The sequence below is a fragment of the Anarrhichthys ocellatus genome, unplaced genomic scaffold (genome assembly GCF_004355925.1).
Source record: "Anarrhichthys ocellatus isolate YVR2014 unplaced genomic scaffold, GSC_Weel_1.0 scaffold1, whole genome shotgun sequence".
NCBI classification, from domain to species: domain Eukaryota; kingdom Metazoa; phylum Chordata; class Actinopteri; order Perciformes; family Anarhichadidae; genus Anarrhichthys; species Anarrhichthys ocellatus.
This window is the reverse complement of record NW_022280031.1, coordinates 15,766,133-15,785,975: the sequence shown is the minus strand read 5'-3', so window position 1 is coordinate 15,785,975 and position 19,843 is coordinate 15,766,133. Positions and strand designations below refer to the sequence as shown.

Below are 19,843 nucleotides of genomic sequence, written 5' to 3'. Positions count from 1 at the left end.
ATCACACAAAAGTCTTGCTGTAAATGTGTTTTTAACTTTACTAACCGCATCGACATTGATTATTCAAGGCTCCCGGTCTGTCTTTCAGCAGATTCCCCTTACTCGCTACGGTGGGCAGGGAAATACAAATCAATGAATTAACGCATGTTACAGTTGATTTCTTTGTGAACCAAAGTCAGGGTCATCGTGGATCGCTCGCGTCTTCGCTTCCAATAGGGATTCCCAGTAACACCAGGCGTAGTTGGGCGTAGTTGTGGGTAAAAACAACCGTGGGCTGACATTACTTTTCTGATTTGTTGAGTGAGTATCTCGCTGGCATCAGCTGGAAGGGACACCAGGCTGCAGCACACAAAAAAATGACCTCGCTTGACATTTTATTGTATGAAACTGTCCATCAGGTTTTTTTTTTAGGCCAACTTATTAATTGGAGGTGTCAAATCGTTCCGGCCCAATTTAACACCTGTTGCAGTGTACTAGGGTTGTACTATTGTGTTGAGCTATGTATTGTTGTATCTGGGTGGTTCTATTGCATTGTGTTGGATGCTCCTACATTATACTAAGGTTCCACACTGCCCCTCAGGGACAACTGTTTTTTGTTTTTGACGGAACTAAATTCATAGATTGTAAACTCTAAACAGATGTGATTTTGCAAATAGAGACATTTTGCAGTTTAGAAATGTCAGCAGATGAGCAGCATTCTTGTCCATTTAGCATAAGAATCATGATGAAAATAAATATTGTATTTGAATGTCAGCATGCGCAGCCCTTTGCCATGACTTCAGCAGTTTGTCCTATTTTCCTATTTGCGATGACAGTAAGCTTGCAGTGGTCAAGTGTGTCCTGCTCAGGGCAGGCTGTGACTCACTCGGTGAATCCAGTCTTGGGGTGACACATGGCTAAATGGCTGCACAGTCCCCCCCCCCCCCCCCAGCTATGTGTCTGTCTCAGCATTAGTGCTCTCCCAGCACTGGCTCGACCTGCTAAGCTGCTCACTGTGCATTTTAGATGAATACTTGCATTGGCTGCACTCCTGACACAGTCTCCTAATAAAGGTTGTAAAAAGCAGGAACATAGTTGACAAGTTGGGGACACGAATAATGTGACGAATCAGGTGAAAACTGAACTGCTGAACATAGAATTTTGATGCATTCTTCCGAGTGTAAAATGGAACTTAGGTTATTTAGCTCAGTAACTTGGTTGAGCTAAGTCTTTGCTTAAAAGTGGAGCTATATGGATATATTGGCCGATATCAGCTTATTGCAGATATTTCCTATTATATGTTGACTGATAATTAACAAGAAAATCAACAATATGGACCAAATCGACATCAGTATTGGCCCCAAACATACAGTATCAGTCCGGCTTAACTTAGAAGTTACTTGAAATAAGAGTTGGGACTTGGATGCACAAGAGACACTGCCAACGACAACCTTTAAGACAAGAAACAGTTTAACCCACACGTCTACAGTGCCGATTGCAGTACAATATCAAACTACTCTTTGTGCTCACAAAATGTCATTAAACCTGGCAGGAAATTTGGTGCTACAACCCTCTAGCCTTAATAGTGTTGGTGATGATGGTGTGAATGATAGCCGTGTTTGGTAGTGTCGATCTGCCAACAACAATGATAATGAAAACAATCTTGATCAGAGAGATGATGATCTGTGGCTTTGTTAGTTAGTGATTGCTGTGAAACCTCATTTACACCTCGCATCACAATGCCTCTTGTGTCCAGATTGTATCTAGATCTGATTTGACCTGATGAAATTTCTAACTGGTATTAAGATGTGTCTCCAGTGTCCACATTGACTACATTCTATCCCTCTGTCCAGCTCAAACAACGTCACATCCTCCTCCTCCTCTCATTGGCATTGCAACAAGAACCCAATCTAGCTGTTCTCCACCATTTGCAAACCATTACTTCATAAATGGCTCACTTGCCAAGTTTCGCTTGTACGCTTTTGCTGGATCAAATTGAATGACACTTGGTCACGTCATGACTACAACCAGGGGCATCTTGAATATCATTTTTGACTAGCTTTCGTTCTTCTTTCTTACTAGTAGCTTAGCTCGCTAACTGGCTAATGGCTGCTTCCTTGCTGGTTTGCAACAGTCGCGCATGATAACATTTTTCCGCCCACGTAGTTGTAGTATGTGGATTGAAAATGCAATCGCATTTGTCTTTGATGTGATCACAATGCATCCTCAACTGTGTTTTGGGCATCTTTACACCAGGCGGCAACCTCCGGGTCTGAAAAGTGAAGCCAACTTGCATTTTCTCTAATGGACATCCAGGGACGACTCCTCTGGTTGGAAAAATAAGACGGATTGAAAGGAAGACTGACAGTTGATATGGTGAAGATTTGACTAATTACTCATTGTGCGGATATGGAGCAACATTAGCTTTCATTTGGAGTCGTGTTTCTGGCCACTTGAGTGTCAGTCCTTTTTGTTCTGTTTTGGTCTCCACCAACTCCTGAGGGAAGTATCTGGCTGAACTACATACACCAACTAGTCTGACTGTCTGTTTGCTGCTGAGCAGGTAGTGTAGAATGGGTTTATAAGAGTCGGCAACCTCCGGTTTGGAAAAAGTGAAGCCAATGCAGAAGTGCCTTAAACTTGCGTGCTCTCTAATACCAATTAAGGAGGTGACTGCTCTGTTTGCAAAAAAAAGCGAGATTCTAAATCTATAAGAAAATGATCCTACTTCTTTATTGATTTATTACCTCAGTGAACATTGTAAACATGAGTATATGGTCTTGCTAGTTTAAAATCGTCTTCGATACAGCATGATGTTCATTTAGTCAATGATGGTCCCTTTTAGAGTAAACAAGGTAAGCTTTAGGGCTACCTTGTGATTAATAGGTAACAACCACAGAGTTGTCTGGTCTTGCAGGGTTTCGTCTTAAAACTTTAACCCTTCAACCGTGTGTTTTCAGTTCACTAAAGTCATTTGCAACATTTTGATCGCATAAAAATGTCTTATTTAGCGTTCTGTTATACTTCTGGTTGCAAAAACCCAAGATGGTGACGGCCAAAATGCCAAACTCCAGACTTTAAAAGGACAGTCCACAAACTGATGGTTGAAGTCATGGTGACTACGCTATTTCTTAAATACAGTCTATGGTTTACACCTATACTTTCATGTGGTCAAGCACTGAGATCGCAATACGATCACACAAAACACCTTTTAATGCAAGATGTAAAGGGGTAAATAATTAGATTGTCACTCTTAAACACACTTTTCTCTAACTAGGCTCATTCTAATACATTAAAAGAAGGTAAAATAGACACCTGCTATGGACCCCTGGAATCCTGTTCAAGCCCCCCCCCCCACCCAACTTTGCAGAACTCCAGCTCGGTGCCTGGTTGTTTTTGATAGCCTACTTTTACCATTCACCTCTCAGTATACAGTGTTAAATCAGGTCAAACAATCTGTGTGTGTTACTGTGATCTATTTTACGGTGTGGCCTTTTGTCAGGAAATCGTCTAAAAATAAACATATGCAGTAATCCAAAATGTGCCGAAAACTGACGGGGAAGGGTTACAAATAAGAGGATATCAGCGTCCTATTCATCTTTGTGCTCCCGCTCTCTTGCTAGTATTCACAGTAGAACTGCTTTGGTCTGTCAAATAGCAATTTCCGTGCTGACAAGTGACAGTTTAAAGAAGCAAACAAAAATAAACCTCTAGTCCAATTGCAGGTGACAGCATATGAATTTAAAGAGCATGAATAAGCATACATACAGAAAATAGGTTGAGAAGCACCTAAGCGAGTTCACTTTGCGAAATACCTTTTTCATCAACTCCCTCACACACTCTCACTCACATACCTGCCCTTAAAAGCAAAGCAAAAGACCGACTAATATCTAGTGCAGGTGTTTTTTACCGAGACTCAAGGTGGAGTTCATTAGAGATGCCGTCCTCTGTGATCGTTGGAGATAATATACAAGGCTCTGGAAGTGGAACTGCGACAAATGACCCTTGAAGAAAATGTATTTTCTCCATGCTGCTGGAGGCCCGCTGGAGGCCCGCCGAAGGCTGCGAGCAGGTAAAAGACTCCATAAACGGGTTCAAGGCGACAAGAAGGGAGAGCATCTGCACGTATGCTTCATGCTTTCCTGCAACTATTAGAATAGATAGTTCTGTCACAGCACATAAGTAGTTCACTGGGCAGGGGATATTCATTTTTCTTTAGTAAGGACTTTGATATATGGAATATGTTTCAACAGCGAGGGTCCATTTCACACCCACTGGTTTGTAAAAGCAGAGAGAATGAAAGCCAACAGTGTAATGATGTAGTTTAAAACAAATAGATTGCAGTTCTTTTGTCATGCTTATAATTTGGTTTATTAATCCAGCATTTAAAAAACATTAAACCCAATTTTACTCCTTGATGATGGCACTTTTAATGCAGAAGAAACTGTACGCTTTTGATAAAGAAAACCCCCTCCACACTTAAATAAATGAACAGTTGAAAGAGTTATTTTCTTTAATATGTATGTTAAAAGTTCCCACTGTTGTGATTATTGGTGTTTTCATAAATAAACACACATTGCCAAAACAACACATTCTTTCCGTCAACTTTATTTATTTTATTCTCAGTCTCCCTGACCTACTTAGGTTCTGCACAGCAATTAGTTAAAATGCCTCTGATTAGTTGTTTTGTTTACAACTTTTTATCCCGACTCTTCTTAGGCTTTCACTTCTGATTAGGCTCCTCAGTAAAAAATGTCATCAGCAGCAATCAATTCGAGAGATCTGTTTTATTTACTCATGTAGTTTTTGGCCCATTATCGCAGATTGTTTTGCGATACATAAATGTACTGTTATAATTCCTAATGGCCGGAATCTTCTAGGGCCACCGGAGACAGTGGCAGGCTGTGGGTTGCAGACACGCACGGATCAAACACTGTTAGTAATGAGCAGGAGCTCTGTTTAACTGCAAGGACGAATCCTCTATGGGTGAACAATACCAGTTCTGCTCTGTGTGTGTTGTATGAAGGTCTCGGCCGGAAATTGATATCGTGGAAGGCCTTAAAGGAATATATCATTCAATGTGGTGTTCTCGGACGTAGAAAAGATTTCATGTTGTACAATTTCAGCAGCATTTTGCTGTGACTGCTGAGGTTCTGAAATATCCTTTTTGAGATTTCTGCCAAACTTAATTCTGCTCCTGGTGGTAAACAAATTTAAAAAACAGTTGAGACGGTTGAAAAAACCTCAACATCCCTCACCAGAAGCAATATCCTGGTTACTCTGATTAATCCATAGACTGTTGGAAACACAGACCTCACAGTGACAGTGAGGTCGGCAGAATAAACTCCTGGGAACGCTCAAAGGTGAGGTTTTATATTTATATGTATTTACCTATACATACATATATATATATACACACTGTATATACATATACATACCTATACATATATAAACATATATATATATACACACACATATACATATATATATATATATATAATAAAGAAATAAAAACAAATATTTTATGTACATTCTCCTATATAATGTAGATACTGTAATGAAGCTTTCAATGTCATCTCTCTAATTTCACATTCATTTAATTTAAATTATTCTTTTTCCGTTTTTTTCTTGGCCTGTCTCCTGTGTTGCTGTAATATTTCCAAACTAAACTCTTATTTATCTCATCATAGCCGTGGTTTTTGTCTGACATTTTTTCGTATTCCTGCAGACTGGACTCACAAAAAACAGTTTATTGTTTATTTAGTTGTTACCTCAGCAATAACACTCTTCTTGGGCTCCATAAAACAATGCCTGTGAATATCACATATGGGAGATGTATATCGGCGGATACTCTTACTTCAGCGGAAGATGAACTGATTCAATCTGCGCACTCTTATACACGCACACACGCACTCACACACCTCATACAAACAGTTCCCGGGAGAGATTGTAAGTATGAGCATAAATCATGTAAGTGTGCTCAGCAAACAAAAAAAATATATATGATCCCCCTTGGTTCCCAATATGATCCTCTTTAATGAATATTCAAATACCTGCATTACAATTCGAATAAATATTTGATAATGCATAACGCAGAGGATTAGCATACTTATTCCTACCAGCAGTGAGCTGGGGGGAGTTATCTTTAAGCGTGAAACATTAAAGAGGCTGACACTTCCAACCATTTATTATAACTTAGTTATTCAATTATGATGTGTTTAATTGCTCAATTTGTTAGTCGTTTGTTAAGTAACACACACTGTGTGTGTATTGTCTGCTGTATGATTAATGATTTCAATTTCACATATTTACAATGTTTGAAAAACAAACTGTTACTTCTAGGTACAACAGAAAGAGAAATGTGCAATGCTTGTAACTGTGTAGCCAGTGGGCGCATACATACATACATACATACACACACACATACATACATACATACATACATACATACACACACTGTGTGTGTGCTCAGATTGTGTTGTAAATTCATGTATAACCTATTATGTACATATTGCAGGGACTAGATTAACATGTCATGTTTAACATGTACTGATAACATCTAAGATGTTCATGATGGTAAAATAAGAGCATAGTTCTGTCTCCAGAGTCGGACACAGAAGTGTGGCGAAATAGGTCAAGGAGGCGAATAAATTAAAGATCATGACGTGGTTAGTTAATAACTTGCTGTGACCGGCTATTAAATATATACGAGAATGTACAAAGACAAATGTTTTGCTATGTAGTTTGTTAGAAAACCCACAAGGATTTCTTTCTATGTTGACTAGCAGTTGAACACACGATCAGTGTCCTTGTAGTCCATGTGTCCCACATCGCCAACAGAGGTGAAAGATGTTATCGGGACAAAAGTAGGAGCGTAACACCAAGGTTCACAAATACAGGATTCCACTTATTTTTGGAGTTATCAGTAGAATTGAATCAATGCCCCCTTCATCACTTTGTCTTACATTGGCCTCTGTTGACGCAGTCATCTGGTGAACAAGCAGGTGACTAATTCCAAAATGTAATTGGATTTTTAGATTCAACTGGCACGTATGTCATTATGAAGCTTTTTTTTTAAATTAATTTGTGCATGAAAAACAAATCAACGTATAACTCCTCAGCCTGGGGAGTTACTAAAGCTGCAATAAACATCTGTACGATTCCTTTTCCCAAGCCTGTACGAGGTTCGCTCTCCTTGCAAATCCATTCTCGCACTCTGCAGCGTATTGAAGCCCAGCTTTTTAGGGCAGCATATTGTGCACCATTCCTGCTTCCAGAGTATAGTCAATTTTTTCAGCCACCTCTCTAATCTATATCCAGGCCATATCATCCATTGTAAAGTGAGTTTTGTTCAAAACTGATAAGTGCGGAGGGTTAGTACAATAATCCTCTTCTCAAGCTTAAAGATATAGAAATGCTCCATGATGTTCATTTCCAGCTCGGCTGAAAACACATTAGCGTTCTGGAGGTCTGAGTATATGCATCCCTGAAATGTTCATGCCTGGTGAATTTTGAAAGGAAGATAAACCAATTTTATTCTAAGGGGCGACCCTTTCACGGCTGTGCTTCGTGGATGTTCTGTACACTGTAGTTCAATAAGGACACAGTTCCTACATCTTTAACCAGCTTTTCCCCCATGATGTATAACCTGCTCTTGCTCTCACATCAAAGCTGCCTCAATTAAAGAGAAGATAAATATTCATCTTAAGATAATTGCAGAAATCTGCATACGATATGAGGCTATTACCTGATATGGCCTTCTTGGTATGAGCACATTAAAAAAGGCCCCAAATCATATTGGATTCCTGCTCAAGATAGAATCACGCAATTTTAGGGCTGGATCTGTCATATGTCACCATACCAGGAATTTAGTAGTCCATACCAGTACGAGTGAAATTACACCATTTGATACCACTGTCAAAAACCAAATAATTAACACTTAAAGCTAGTGTTAGGAAGTTACACAGGTCAGTGCCCCTTACTAATATTGTTTTTGCTGGGAAAACATCTCCTTCCAACGACTATTTATTCAGGTTTCTCGCCGAAACCCCCAAAAATGACATTACATTTAAATATCATGATAACGTTATAACTTATCTTTGCTAAGAATCTTAGCTTCACGGGATGGTGCTGCCCACCGGCTGCTAACAGCTAATGCTACCTTGCTCTGCAAGTCCGCATGAGGAGGATGGGTCAAACAAACAGGACTTTCGCCCAGGAGGCGACTATTTGTGTCAAAAAATTTGATTCTCGAGAGTACGCTTCACTATACATAATTTAAAAAAAAAGGTCCACTAACCATTTGCATTACTGGGCTGTTGATTGCTGTCAGATCACGTTTGCACCTTTGATGAATTTCTCCATAACATAAATAACCTCCATGAGGTGTCAACTCCGATCATGTGGGATCGTTAGAGCCAGATGAACGGCGACGGGCGCAGGGGAAACCACAAGGTCAATGCAATATAGAGATTTAAACAAATCTGATAATCGAATGTGCACGAGAGGGCAAGGGGTTCACAACAGGCCTAATGTGTATCGAGTAAAAAGGAGGGTTTTATCAGAAGCCAGAACCAGATCGAGCCTTTTATTCATCTTGATCCGTATAATACCTGTTGATTAAACAGCCTGAGTGATTCAACTCATGCTCTCTGGTGACCCCTCCTATTTGTAAAGGAGACAAATTAAAGTCCTCCATCAAAATGTGATCAATGCCAGAGAGCCTCTGGCTGAAATGGGCAACATGGTATAATGAAGCTATTTTTCAACTTAACTGCACGTGAAATGAACGATGGACTATTGACGATTTTCCTGTTCACTCATTGCCTCTATTGTGCCGTCTTTCAATTTGAGAAATTAACCTCAATTTAGTCTTCTTTTACAGCAGTTCTTTCACAGAATAATTACCGTGGCTAACATATTTGCAGGATTTTTTAAATATATTTTGTTGCTCGATTTATTCATTGGTTCAATCCCTGATTGATTCATTGATCGGTGACGAACTGAAACTAAAATTGGGGATCAATTTTGACAGGCCTAATTAGTGTCGTCAGATGAGTTTAACATAGTTTATAAAGGGCCTTCTGGAACATACAAAAAAAACAATTGTGTTGCTTGTTGAATATGAACAATGAAGTATTTGGATTAAGTGTGCAGCATAATCTTAATATCTAATTTTACAATGACAAACAATGGAAACGCGTCGACAATCAAGACTAATTCCCTTTTCACCGAGGTCAGCATTAAAGCTTTCCTGTGAAGATTTGTGAAAACAAAGACCCACTCACAGAAACACTGCACCACAGCACTACTGGTGGTCCAAAATCCAAAGGGCACCTTAAATGTGTGTGCTGACATCAGCACATTATGAGCCTTAAATAGTAATGCATTGATTTATTAAGCATTATTTGGTAACTTGTCGATTCGTCTAACTTTTTATTCAGTTAGTTTATTATTGCATTACGTGCCTATAATGTCCATAACATTGGAATATGTATAGACACTAATCCAACAACATTAGACAGCACTGTACAGTACATTAGCCTTATCTAATATCCCTTATGTGATGTTCTTTTTAAAGATTTGTGTAATGTCTTTGCTATTTAGGTTTCAGGCAGTGGTTTGCCAAATCATTACTGCAGGTTTCCACTCCTGGTAAAATCATGCCCTTATTTATGATCTACATTATGTGAAAAGTAATATTTCCATCCCCACCGGGATGAGCTGAGCTCTCCTCGTTCACACTCGGGATGATATTGCTAACCTTTTCTGAGTGCCACATACAACACTAAGGCGGACGTCAAAAATGCAAAATTGCCTGCAATTGGAAGTGTTTAGCAGACAATGGCTTACTTAAAAAAAAGAAAAGACATCCTTGTTGAATAGATGCTACATTTCTTTTATTTCACACCAGTGCGGCAAAAATACGTCTGCTTATGGCTAATCTACTGGAGGTTGCTCCTTTCTAAACTACGGCTTTCATACCGTCACTTGCCCCAAATACATATGAATAAGGACTTCACAAAGGCAGCTTTGGCATGCATCAAAAGTTCTTAATAAGATACTTTACCTGCAAGACACCCCATGAGTGACTGCAGCACCAGCAGTTTCCATAGCAACATCATCTTCAATTTTGTAGGGTCAAAGTAGTCTCAAATCCAATCACAAACGTATGGAATCCGACTTGCACCTTCCTGGTTTCCCGGTCTGTAGAAAAAAGAAAAGAACAACACATGAGAGGAGTTCTCATTAGCAGCTTAGTATGTTCCTGCTCAGCATGCACATTTAACAAAGCACGAAAAGACAGTGGGAATGTAGAAAGAGCGCAGCGATAGCATCAATTAAGGACTGCTCATATACTAAATTTAAACCTGTGAGTAAACGGCGTATTTACTCAACCACCCTTTAAAATCTCCACTGTGAAGTCTTTTAATCCCTCTTCATCAACACATCCACAGCGCAACTCACTCCAGTTCCCACTTTTCTGAAAGTTGCTCCACAGGATAAAAGAAAAGGGGGTTTGAGTTTTGGGACGATGGTGGGCACATGAACACAAAAGATCTCATATACATTCATTTTCATATCTCCAGCAACTCCAGGGACAGCTACTTTTAAGTCAATATGAAAGCAGAGCCACTCCTTTAAGTTCTCCAAGCATTGTTGCTGCTTGAAGCCTCACAGCTTTTGAACTCAATGAAAGGGCAAAGACAAAAGATGAAAAACGCCCGAAACATCTCGAAGAATTTCATAACAGTTGTGTGCTTTTCCCTCAAAACAGACAATATCTCCCCCGGGGTGAGGATTAAAACTTGAAAGTTTTTTTGAGTGTCAAAAAGGCATCTGCTCACAGCGTCTGAAACCTACAGAAGCCCTGAAAGTCAAACAACAAAAAAAAAAAAAGTAGTTATCCATTTTCTAAATTTGATCAATATTATATTTATGGCTTAAGAACAGGTGAAAAACAGTTTTGCCAGCATAATCTTTCTGAGTTTGTCATTTTTATCTGTCAGTGAGTGTGTGCGTGAGACTGGGGTCTAAATAGGTGCAGCAGAGTGAGCAGGTGAGAGTGGTTGAGCTGATGAGGTGGGTGTGACTAACAGGTGCACTGAAAGAGCTGATTAGGTGAGTGAGAGATAGAGTGACAGGAGAGAAGGGGCGGAGCTGTGACACTAAAGTTTATTTTGAAAAGATACTATCGAGAGTATATCGACACACCGACACTGAGACGTGCAAAATGACGCTACAGTAGAATTTATCGCGTCATAGTCTTTAGCTGAGTACCACTGACCAAGCTGCGTTAATTGACACATCGGTGTGAGAATGTGTTGCCTATCCCAGGCTGAACATTACAATTCTAATTTTGGAACCAATTTGATAGGAATTTGGTTTATTGAAGGGGTTGCTGAATAAAGCGGGATGTAAATAGGGCACTCGGAAGAAGTGAGGGAAGAATACAAAAAAAGTTTGAGGAAATGTCAGAGACTGCCTGATGTCAGACAGCTGCACTGATGTCAGAAGTAAAGCAATGCAACCAGTTAAGAAGAGACATCTTCTTCTTGCAGAGCTTCACTAGGAAACAAGCAGCTTTAATGCCTCGTCTCCCGGGTGAAAAATATATTTAGAGTTGAGCCGTGTTCGACAGAAACCTCTCAAAAATTTACAACTATTTGTGTAATTTTTGCAGTTATGGAGAGACACAGAAGAGCAATGTTATCCCACCCCTGCTGTGATTCAGCATAGACAGCACAAAGTAAAACAGAAAATGAAAAAAAAATTGCGATAAAGAGTGGAACAAACTCACTGAAAAAGGGAACTTGAAACTGTTTGAGTATGCCACCTTCTCATTAATCTGAGACGCTCTACTTCCCAGCTCTGTCTCCTGTCTCCACCTACAGAAAAGACGCCTTTTATCTCCACACATCATATAGAGAGTTGTCGGAGACTGTCTTGGGTACATCAATGGTGTGAGGCTGTGCCTTACTCTTAGAGAGCAGTTTTATGCATATGAAAGTGTGTCTTATGAAAGCACCAAGCCCTGTGCCTATTAGGCTAATGCCTGTTGTGTCTGCTGTGATGGTTTCCTCTTAAGATGTCACATCAGCGCTAATTTGATCGATGAAAGTAGAAAGTAGAAAACATTTAGCGTGACGCACAGGGGCATGACCGGCAAAAAAGCAGAGCTACAGTGGGTACGGAAAGTATTCAGACCCCTTTAAATTTTTCACTCTTTGTTTCATTGCAGCCATTTGCTAAAATCAAAAAAGTTCATTTTATTTCTCATTAATGTACACTCAGCACCCCATCTTGACAGAAAAACAGAAATGTAGAAATTTTTGCAAATTTATTAAAAAGGAAAAACTGAAATATCACATGGTCATAAGTATTCAGACCCTTTGCTGTGACACTCATATTTAACTCACATGCTGTCCATTTCTTCTGATCCTCCTTGAGATGGTTCTACTCCTTCATTGGAGTCCAGCTGTGTTTAATTAAACTGATTGGACTTGTTTAGGAAAGGCACACACCTGTCTATATAAGACCTTACAGCTCACAGTGCATGTCAGAGCAAATGAGAATCATGAGGTCGAAGGAACTGCCCAAGGAGCTCAGAGACAGAATTGTGGCAAGGCACAGATCTGGCCAAGGTTACAAAAGAATTTCTGCAGCACTCAAGGTTCCTAAGAGCACAGTGGCCTCCATAATCCTTAAATGGAAGAAGTTTGGGACGACCAGAACTCTTTCTAGACCTGGCCGTCCAGCCAAACTGAGCAATCGTGGAAGAAGAGCCTTGGTGAGAGAGGTAAAGAAGAACCCAAAGATCACACTGGCTGAGCTCCAGAGATGCAGGAGGGAGATGGGAGAAAGTTCCACAAAGTCAACTATCACTGCAGCCCTCCACCAGTCGGGGCTTTATGGCAGGGTGGCCCGACGGAAGCCTCTCCTCAGTGCAAGACATATGAAAGCCCGCATAGAGTTTGCCAAAAAACACATGAAGGACTCCCAGACTATGAGAAATAAGATTCTCTGGTCTGATGAGACCAAGATTGAACTTTTTGGTGTTAATTCTAAGCGGTGTGTGTGTGGAGAAAACCAGGCACTGCTCATCACCTGCCCAATACAATCCCAACAGTGAAACATGGTGGTGGCAGCATCATGCTATGGGGGTGTTTTTCAGCTGCAGGGACAGGACGACTGGTTGCAATTGAAGGAAAGATGAATGCGGCCAAGTACAGAGATATCCTGGAATAAAACCTCTTCCAGAGTGCTCTGGACCTCAGACTGGGCCGAAGGTTCACCTTCCAACAATGACCCTAAGCACACAGCTAAAATAACAAAGGAGTGGCTTCGGAACAACTCTGTGACCATTCTTGACTGGCCCAGCCAGAGCCCTGACCTAAACCCAATTGAGCATCTCTGGAGAGACCTGAAAATGGCTGTCCACCAACGTTCACCATCCAACCTGACGGAACTGGAGAGGATCTGCAAGGAAGAATGGCAGAGGATCCCCAAATCCAGGTGTGAAAAACTTGTTGTGTCATTCCCAAGAAGACTGGCTGTACTAGCTCAAAAGGGTGCTTCTACTCAATACTGAGCAAAGGGTCTGAATACTTGTGACCATGTGATATTTCAGTTTTTCTTTTTCAATAAATTTGCAAAAATTTCTACATTTCTGTTTTTTTCTGTCAAGATGGGGTGCTGAGTGTACATTAATGAGAAATAAAATGAACTTTTTGGATTTTAGCAAATGGCTGCAATGAAACAGTGAAAAATTTAAAGGGGTCTGAATACTTTCCGTACCCACTGTATATGTTTTGTGGACATTCCTAAGCGTGCAATGTATCCAGTAGGTAATATGAACAGATGGAAAGGCCATAGAAGTGTACACCCTTTGCAATTTTAACAAGTGAAAAAAAGAAGCCAAGATGTCCTGCAATAAAGGCCCTTTTAAGAAGAATAAATATGTTAAATCTTGCTGCCAACCAAGCACAACAATACTCACAATGAACTATTCATACATTGGGAATAACGTGGACACGATGTATGTATTTATTATGTATGATCAAAAGAACAGACAACATGCGAGCTGTGATTGTGCTAACGTCACTTTTTCTTTATCTGATGTTTTGTATGATGTAGAGATTGTAGATTTGTGATTTAGGGCTATACAAATAAAATTGAAATTGAATCACGTCAGCTCCAACGAGAGTCCATCCTGTTTCCTAATATCTATTGCCTCCACACAGCTCTCAACATGGCGACTGCTGAGCCAGCGGCTAGAAGCTAACCGTGCCGCTCACAGCCGTCAAGCTATAGCAGCTTGTAGAAGACGCGCAGTAAGTACATAGGCAGAGGGCCTGCAGGCAGACAGGTAGGTATGTAGAGACGCAGGTAGGTCGTCCAATCATTTCATTGGGCCGAATGAAAGGATTTACAGATGCATGATTTTTTTTTCGTCGGAGCATTTCATTTAATAATTGCTTTAGTGATGTTAAGAGAATTCCAGCCAGCAAATATAACAAAAAAAAGGATTCTAAAATCCATTACCTGCCCTAGATTTAATGCAGTTAATGCATTGATCTGTATCGTCATGGTGGTAAATCTCGTTAGAGGGCACAGCACTCACTCATAGAGCAGCGGTTACTGTTACTTCTCTACTACTGCTTTTCTTAAGGTCTGTTTCTGCAGGTCTGAGTCTTGCTTCGGCTCCCTCCACCCCTTTTCCAACTCGACCTGATAAAGCACCCGGGCAGCTAAAGATAACACACTGACTCACAAACTCGCTCTTGCCTATTGCCGCTGTAATCTATTTAGTTACTTGATGCTGGGGGAAAATGGAAGTTGATCTATGTTCTGGATACGCAGAGCATATCCAGCTGTGCCTTGTTAACGAAGGCACTGGCGAGGTTCACAGGGCTTACTTGGGGGTGTGATGGTACAAGTGGACACACATCGGGACACATTCCTCTTGCGTGCTCATTTACAAGGACCACATTTGGAGGCACTTCACAAGCAAAAGCAAAAGATGACAAAGGGACTTAAAAGAAGAATTAAAAGGTTGACGCTCTGTAATAGTTAAAAATACTCTGTGCACGGCAGTGTGAACTATTTTGTGGGTCAGAGAACAACGATTTAAAATATTGCGAAAAGGATGAAAAGATGAATGGATTCCTCCCCACTGCCACTGTAGTACTAAAATTGGAACAGTACTACTACTGCAATACAGCTGCTGCTATTACTGCTACCAATACTACCACTATATCTGCAAGGACTTATACTAATGCTCCCACTACTATTACTACTGCTACTATTGTTATTGCTAACTGTGGATACTTCTCACTGCATTGTTACTACTAACAGTAATAACTACATTAATAAAGTATCTATAACTCCCATTTTTTCGCTTGTCATTCAGAAAAAAAAGAGCAAATACTGCAACTTGCCTTTGGCAAATGGAAATGAGTGATGATGCTTCAGGGTATAAGGGAGGGAGGGGGGAGGGAATCAATGTATTCAGTCACTCAATACATTACCATAAAATTGAAAGAGTGACAGACTTTCGCCCTTACAGTTAACTGAATGTTTCATGTGCAAAATGAGGACAATAACCGCCAAATGTAAACACAGGATCATTTTGTACTTACACAATAGTCGCAAGGTTGTTCTCAGAAAAGCTACTGTGACACTGAATAGGAATTTGTGGAAAATGTATGCATGACAAAGTATTCACAACATTAGAAACTACCCGCTATAAAGTCTTTGAGCAAAGAAATGAATCCATCCATTTTGAAATTGCTCCTTTTACACCTGGATCCAGATAGAAATCGCCTGTTTTGTTCCCCTCAAGAACTTTGCACCATGTTTGCTGCCCAAAATTTGGCAATGCAAAGAACAGTCCAGAATCGATCCATTTGCAAACGCTTGCTCCAAGAGGAAACTGATGCCTTTGTGCAGGAGGTGCAGAATCGCGCCTTGAATTAAATTAGCTCGGGAGGAGATAACACGTTTGGTTAATGTACTGCACCGGTCCAACGAGATCCATCGTCCAATGTTCAATGATATCAGGGCGGAGAGCCAAGCAGAACCAGCGGTGTTCAAAGGGAAAGTCTGGCTTTAAGGCATATCTGCCAGGTGCTTTACTAACCGCTGTAGAGGATGCAGCCACGGCCACATAGTTGGGAAGTTATTTCAAGTCAAATTGGCTCACATTCACTAACTTTTTTGCTTTTAAAGCTTTTGAATGAAATGTGATCCATGCTCATATGCTGTGCAAGAAGCACAAAAGTGTTATTTTGACCTGTTCTGAAAGCACAAATACCGCAATTCCTCACCACGCATTATCAGGAGGATAGAATTTAAATTGAACATTTTTCTACATACAAATGTTTCTGTATTTGAGAAGACTATGGAAATGTGACGCAGAGAGAAGGGAGCAATCTCTGGAATCTTTAGGACGGCGCCTACTATTTGAACAAACACTTATCTAGTCAGTAAAACACAAAGGTATTTCTTTTACACGGGTACGAAACTTGTCACACAGAACCATCTGAGAAGCCGTCGTTGGAAACTGTTTGGGATCAGGCAGGCACTTTCAAAAAAAATACTTGGCAAGTGATTGGATGAACCATCTGTCAATCAAACTCTTGCCGAAGCCAGTCGGGAGAAGAGTAAAAACATTTTCCATCAAGAAAAGCCTTCAGTGTTGTACTTTGCTCTCATTTCAAAGAATAAATACTCTCCGGTTCTGATAGAACTGATACTATTGCAGCATGAGCGCTAACATCTTCAGGAGCCGCCATTGGTGTTTAGAACATTCACCTCTCCGTGTTGTCTCGCACACTCCTAAGCTACGCCCCTCGCTGCATGTAGCTCCCCACAGGATGTTGATTGGTCCGTGCACTGGCTTGTCGGAGACAAACGCATTACTTTAAGCCTGACCAGATGGATTTCCGTGTGAAATGTGATCCGGCAATTGTGGTGCGACCTGGTGACATCGTGAGAATCCATCTTCCGTGCAAGGTAAATGAAACCAAACAAATACTCTGAGAGGCTGTAACCATACTTTTTCAAAAATATATTTACAATTTACAATTGATCAGTTATCATTATTTTCCTCTTAATCAACCGACATATTAATCATTTCAGCACCCCATATCTTTCCCTTTACAAAGAGTAAGTCAGCAGCACCTATCTCAGCTGCGATCATCAAACCTGAGCACATTTAATTAGAAATACTGTAGTTGCTGCAGCTCAAATCTTTTGCAGACGCTGAGCTACAGGCAGCGAGGGCTGAGATACCAAAGCCCTGTTGATAGAGATTACAGCGTCTCTATGGGAAACGCAACATTAGAAAAGTTGTACAAGGTCGTGTGTGCATTTAGTCTCAAAAGGAAAAATCTCTATGATTCCATATAGAGTACATACCTGCAAACTCATAAGAGGTGAAAAAGGTGACAGGCCCGAAACCCTGTACTTATGTGCTTACACTGGCTGGCCAGTTGACGCCCCCCCCCCCAAAAAAAAACTCTACGGTTCTACACGATTCACGTGGATGACATATTTTGATTCAAAACGGCGAATTTCGCCAAAAAGCGACATGTTTGCAGGTATGAGAGTAGAATATTGAAGGGCCATGAGTACTCTTTCTCTGTGTTGGTTCAGTGAGGCCAGCTTACATTTAAGATTACATAAAGAAACAAAACGTTGTGCTTCACTTTCACATTGTGCTTGTTGACCTAAATGAAATTTGTGGTCGCTTCAGCAAAAACAAAGATACATGACGTGCACACTGGAAGACTTAGTTATTGAAAAGTAAATACAGATATTGCAAGGACTTGGCGACTGTGGCTAAGTGGAGAGCAGGGCCATCCTTCAATCAGAAGGATCGGTGGTTCGATCCCCGGCTATGGCTCTGCTAGTCGCATGTCGATGTGTCCTTCAGCAAGACAATTAACCCCAAAAATTGCTCCCGTAGCTGTGCCTACGGTGTAGAAATGTGATAGAATTTGGATAAAAGCGTCTGCCAGGTCCAGTGGCGTTTCTATTTATATGTAAGAAAAATGGTGGGGCACCAACCATGACAGAGTGGCCAGGTCGTATACTATACATAGAGAGAGAGAACGTGCAAGCACTCACACAAGTTACAAAACTACAAGCCTGAATTAAGAATGCAATATTAAGCCTTTTTCTTATTCTTCAATGCTTATTTCATCCAAGTCACTAAAGCTCGAAAAGTTGCATTTTACAAATGACAAAACTAAACTAGCTCTGTGACAAAACCTGATAGCTAACAACGTTAGCAACATGTCCTCAAACAATGACCACGTCACAACGTTTAACAGGGTTTATAACTGCGACTGTTAGGTTTAGTCATGAGGAAGCGTTGATCTCCTGCCACCAGTGGGGGGGCGCTAATTTACTCGTTGCTGCCTATAGATCTATACTCATGGGGATACAACTATCGCTGCCAGTTTCTGTGTTTTAATTCTTATGCTTTTATTTATTATAAATTAATTGTTATTAGAAGGGGTTACAACTGGATCATTCACAGCTTGTCAGGTTGACTTTATCAATAAAAGACCATTTAAATCAAACAATGAAAAACACCCAGGGACCCTGAGCAAGCAGGGGCAGTCTACCGATTCATCCCCACGAAACAGGCATCTACTGTCAACACACATCACTGCCAATGTGGGTGGAACATCCAGACAGTTCAGAATTGGAGAGAGACTTTTCCAAACTGTATCCTCCTGCCACATCGCAAGTGCCAGTCCAAGGTTGAGAACTCATCTGAAGAAAAAAATAAACTTGTGCTTGAGCAAAGGGACTTCTTTGAAGAGAAAACAACTGTTTTGTTTCAAAGTAAGTAGTCTTGCCCACTGTAGACAAAGCACACTAATGTGCTGCTTTTCAAATATTTTGTGAAAGTTTTTTCTTATTCCGGGTCACTTCAGGGGAAACAGAAATATAGGTCAGAATTTTTGTTTTTCTTTTCACTTTTAATTTTTATCAATCACCAATGAACATTTCAAAAATAATAATGAAAAAAAAAACAATACAAACAGCGTGCTGACTGAAAGTTACATACCATACATTACACATTTTGGTACAGTTTGACTGTACACCTCTATAGTGATATGTGTCCGGCTTGAAGAAAACCGAAGACATAATCACCACGTAAAGGCTAACGAGAGTCGGCTTTCTTGGCCTTCTAAAAATATGGACTTATGATTGTTTGGCACAAAGTAACAGTTATGTGGATGAATGGATCTGTATTCCTTATCTTATCCAAAAGGAATAGCGGTCTACTCCACAGCCTAGCCAAAAAGGCATTATCTTTTTTCATATTGTCCTTGGTTTAAATGGATGAACCAAATAATAGAACTTTGGTACAATGACGACAGTATCACATTTATCTGAAACGGTCTGCTTAACAAACAGGGCCTCTCTGGAATGCCTAATTATTTCATCTGAGAAACAGAATAGCTGCACGTTGTCCAAACTTAACTTCACATGAGACGGTTCTCTTCCTAGATGCAAGAAAGCTCATTAGACACTGAACAAAAAAACTCTTTAAAAGGGGACTTCAATCAGCAACAGATTGCAAGTCATGTTCACAGACGCCACAGCATTTTTTCTACCAACAATTAGACAAACATCCACTGAGCAGCAACATGTGTCCACTAATTGGCATGTTACCAAATTTGAATTCAGAATCTGTGTTGCAGCAGGAAATGAATCTGATATACCATATTGTTTGTGAATGTGTGTAAAATATTCGGTCACCCCGAATAGTCAACTGTTTGATCTAAGTAGCCGTCGTAGTGGCAGAAAGATGTGGTTATGAAACAAAGGATAATTCCATTCT

At 40.4% G+C, this 19,843-nt stretch overlaps 1 protein-coding gene across 3 annotated transcripts in view; it reads right to left on the bottom strand.

Moving 5' to 3' along the window:
- cntn4 (contactin 4) overlaps nt 1–19,843 on the bottom strand; it is a 135,634-nt gene that overhangs the window by 107,923 nt on the left and 7,868 nt on the right. For all 3 annotated transcript variants that reach the window (XM_031849939.1, XM_031849957.1, XM_031849948.1), the window contains exon 2: nt 10,049–10,185. In XM_031849939.1, the coding sequence (XP_031705799.1) occupies nt 10,049–10,103 (55 nt within the window). In that variant the 5' untranslated portion in view covers nt 10,104–10,185. The remainder of the gene's footprint in view (nt 1–10,048; nt 10,186–19,843) is intronic.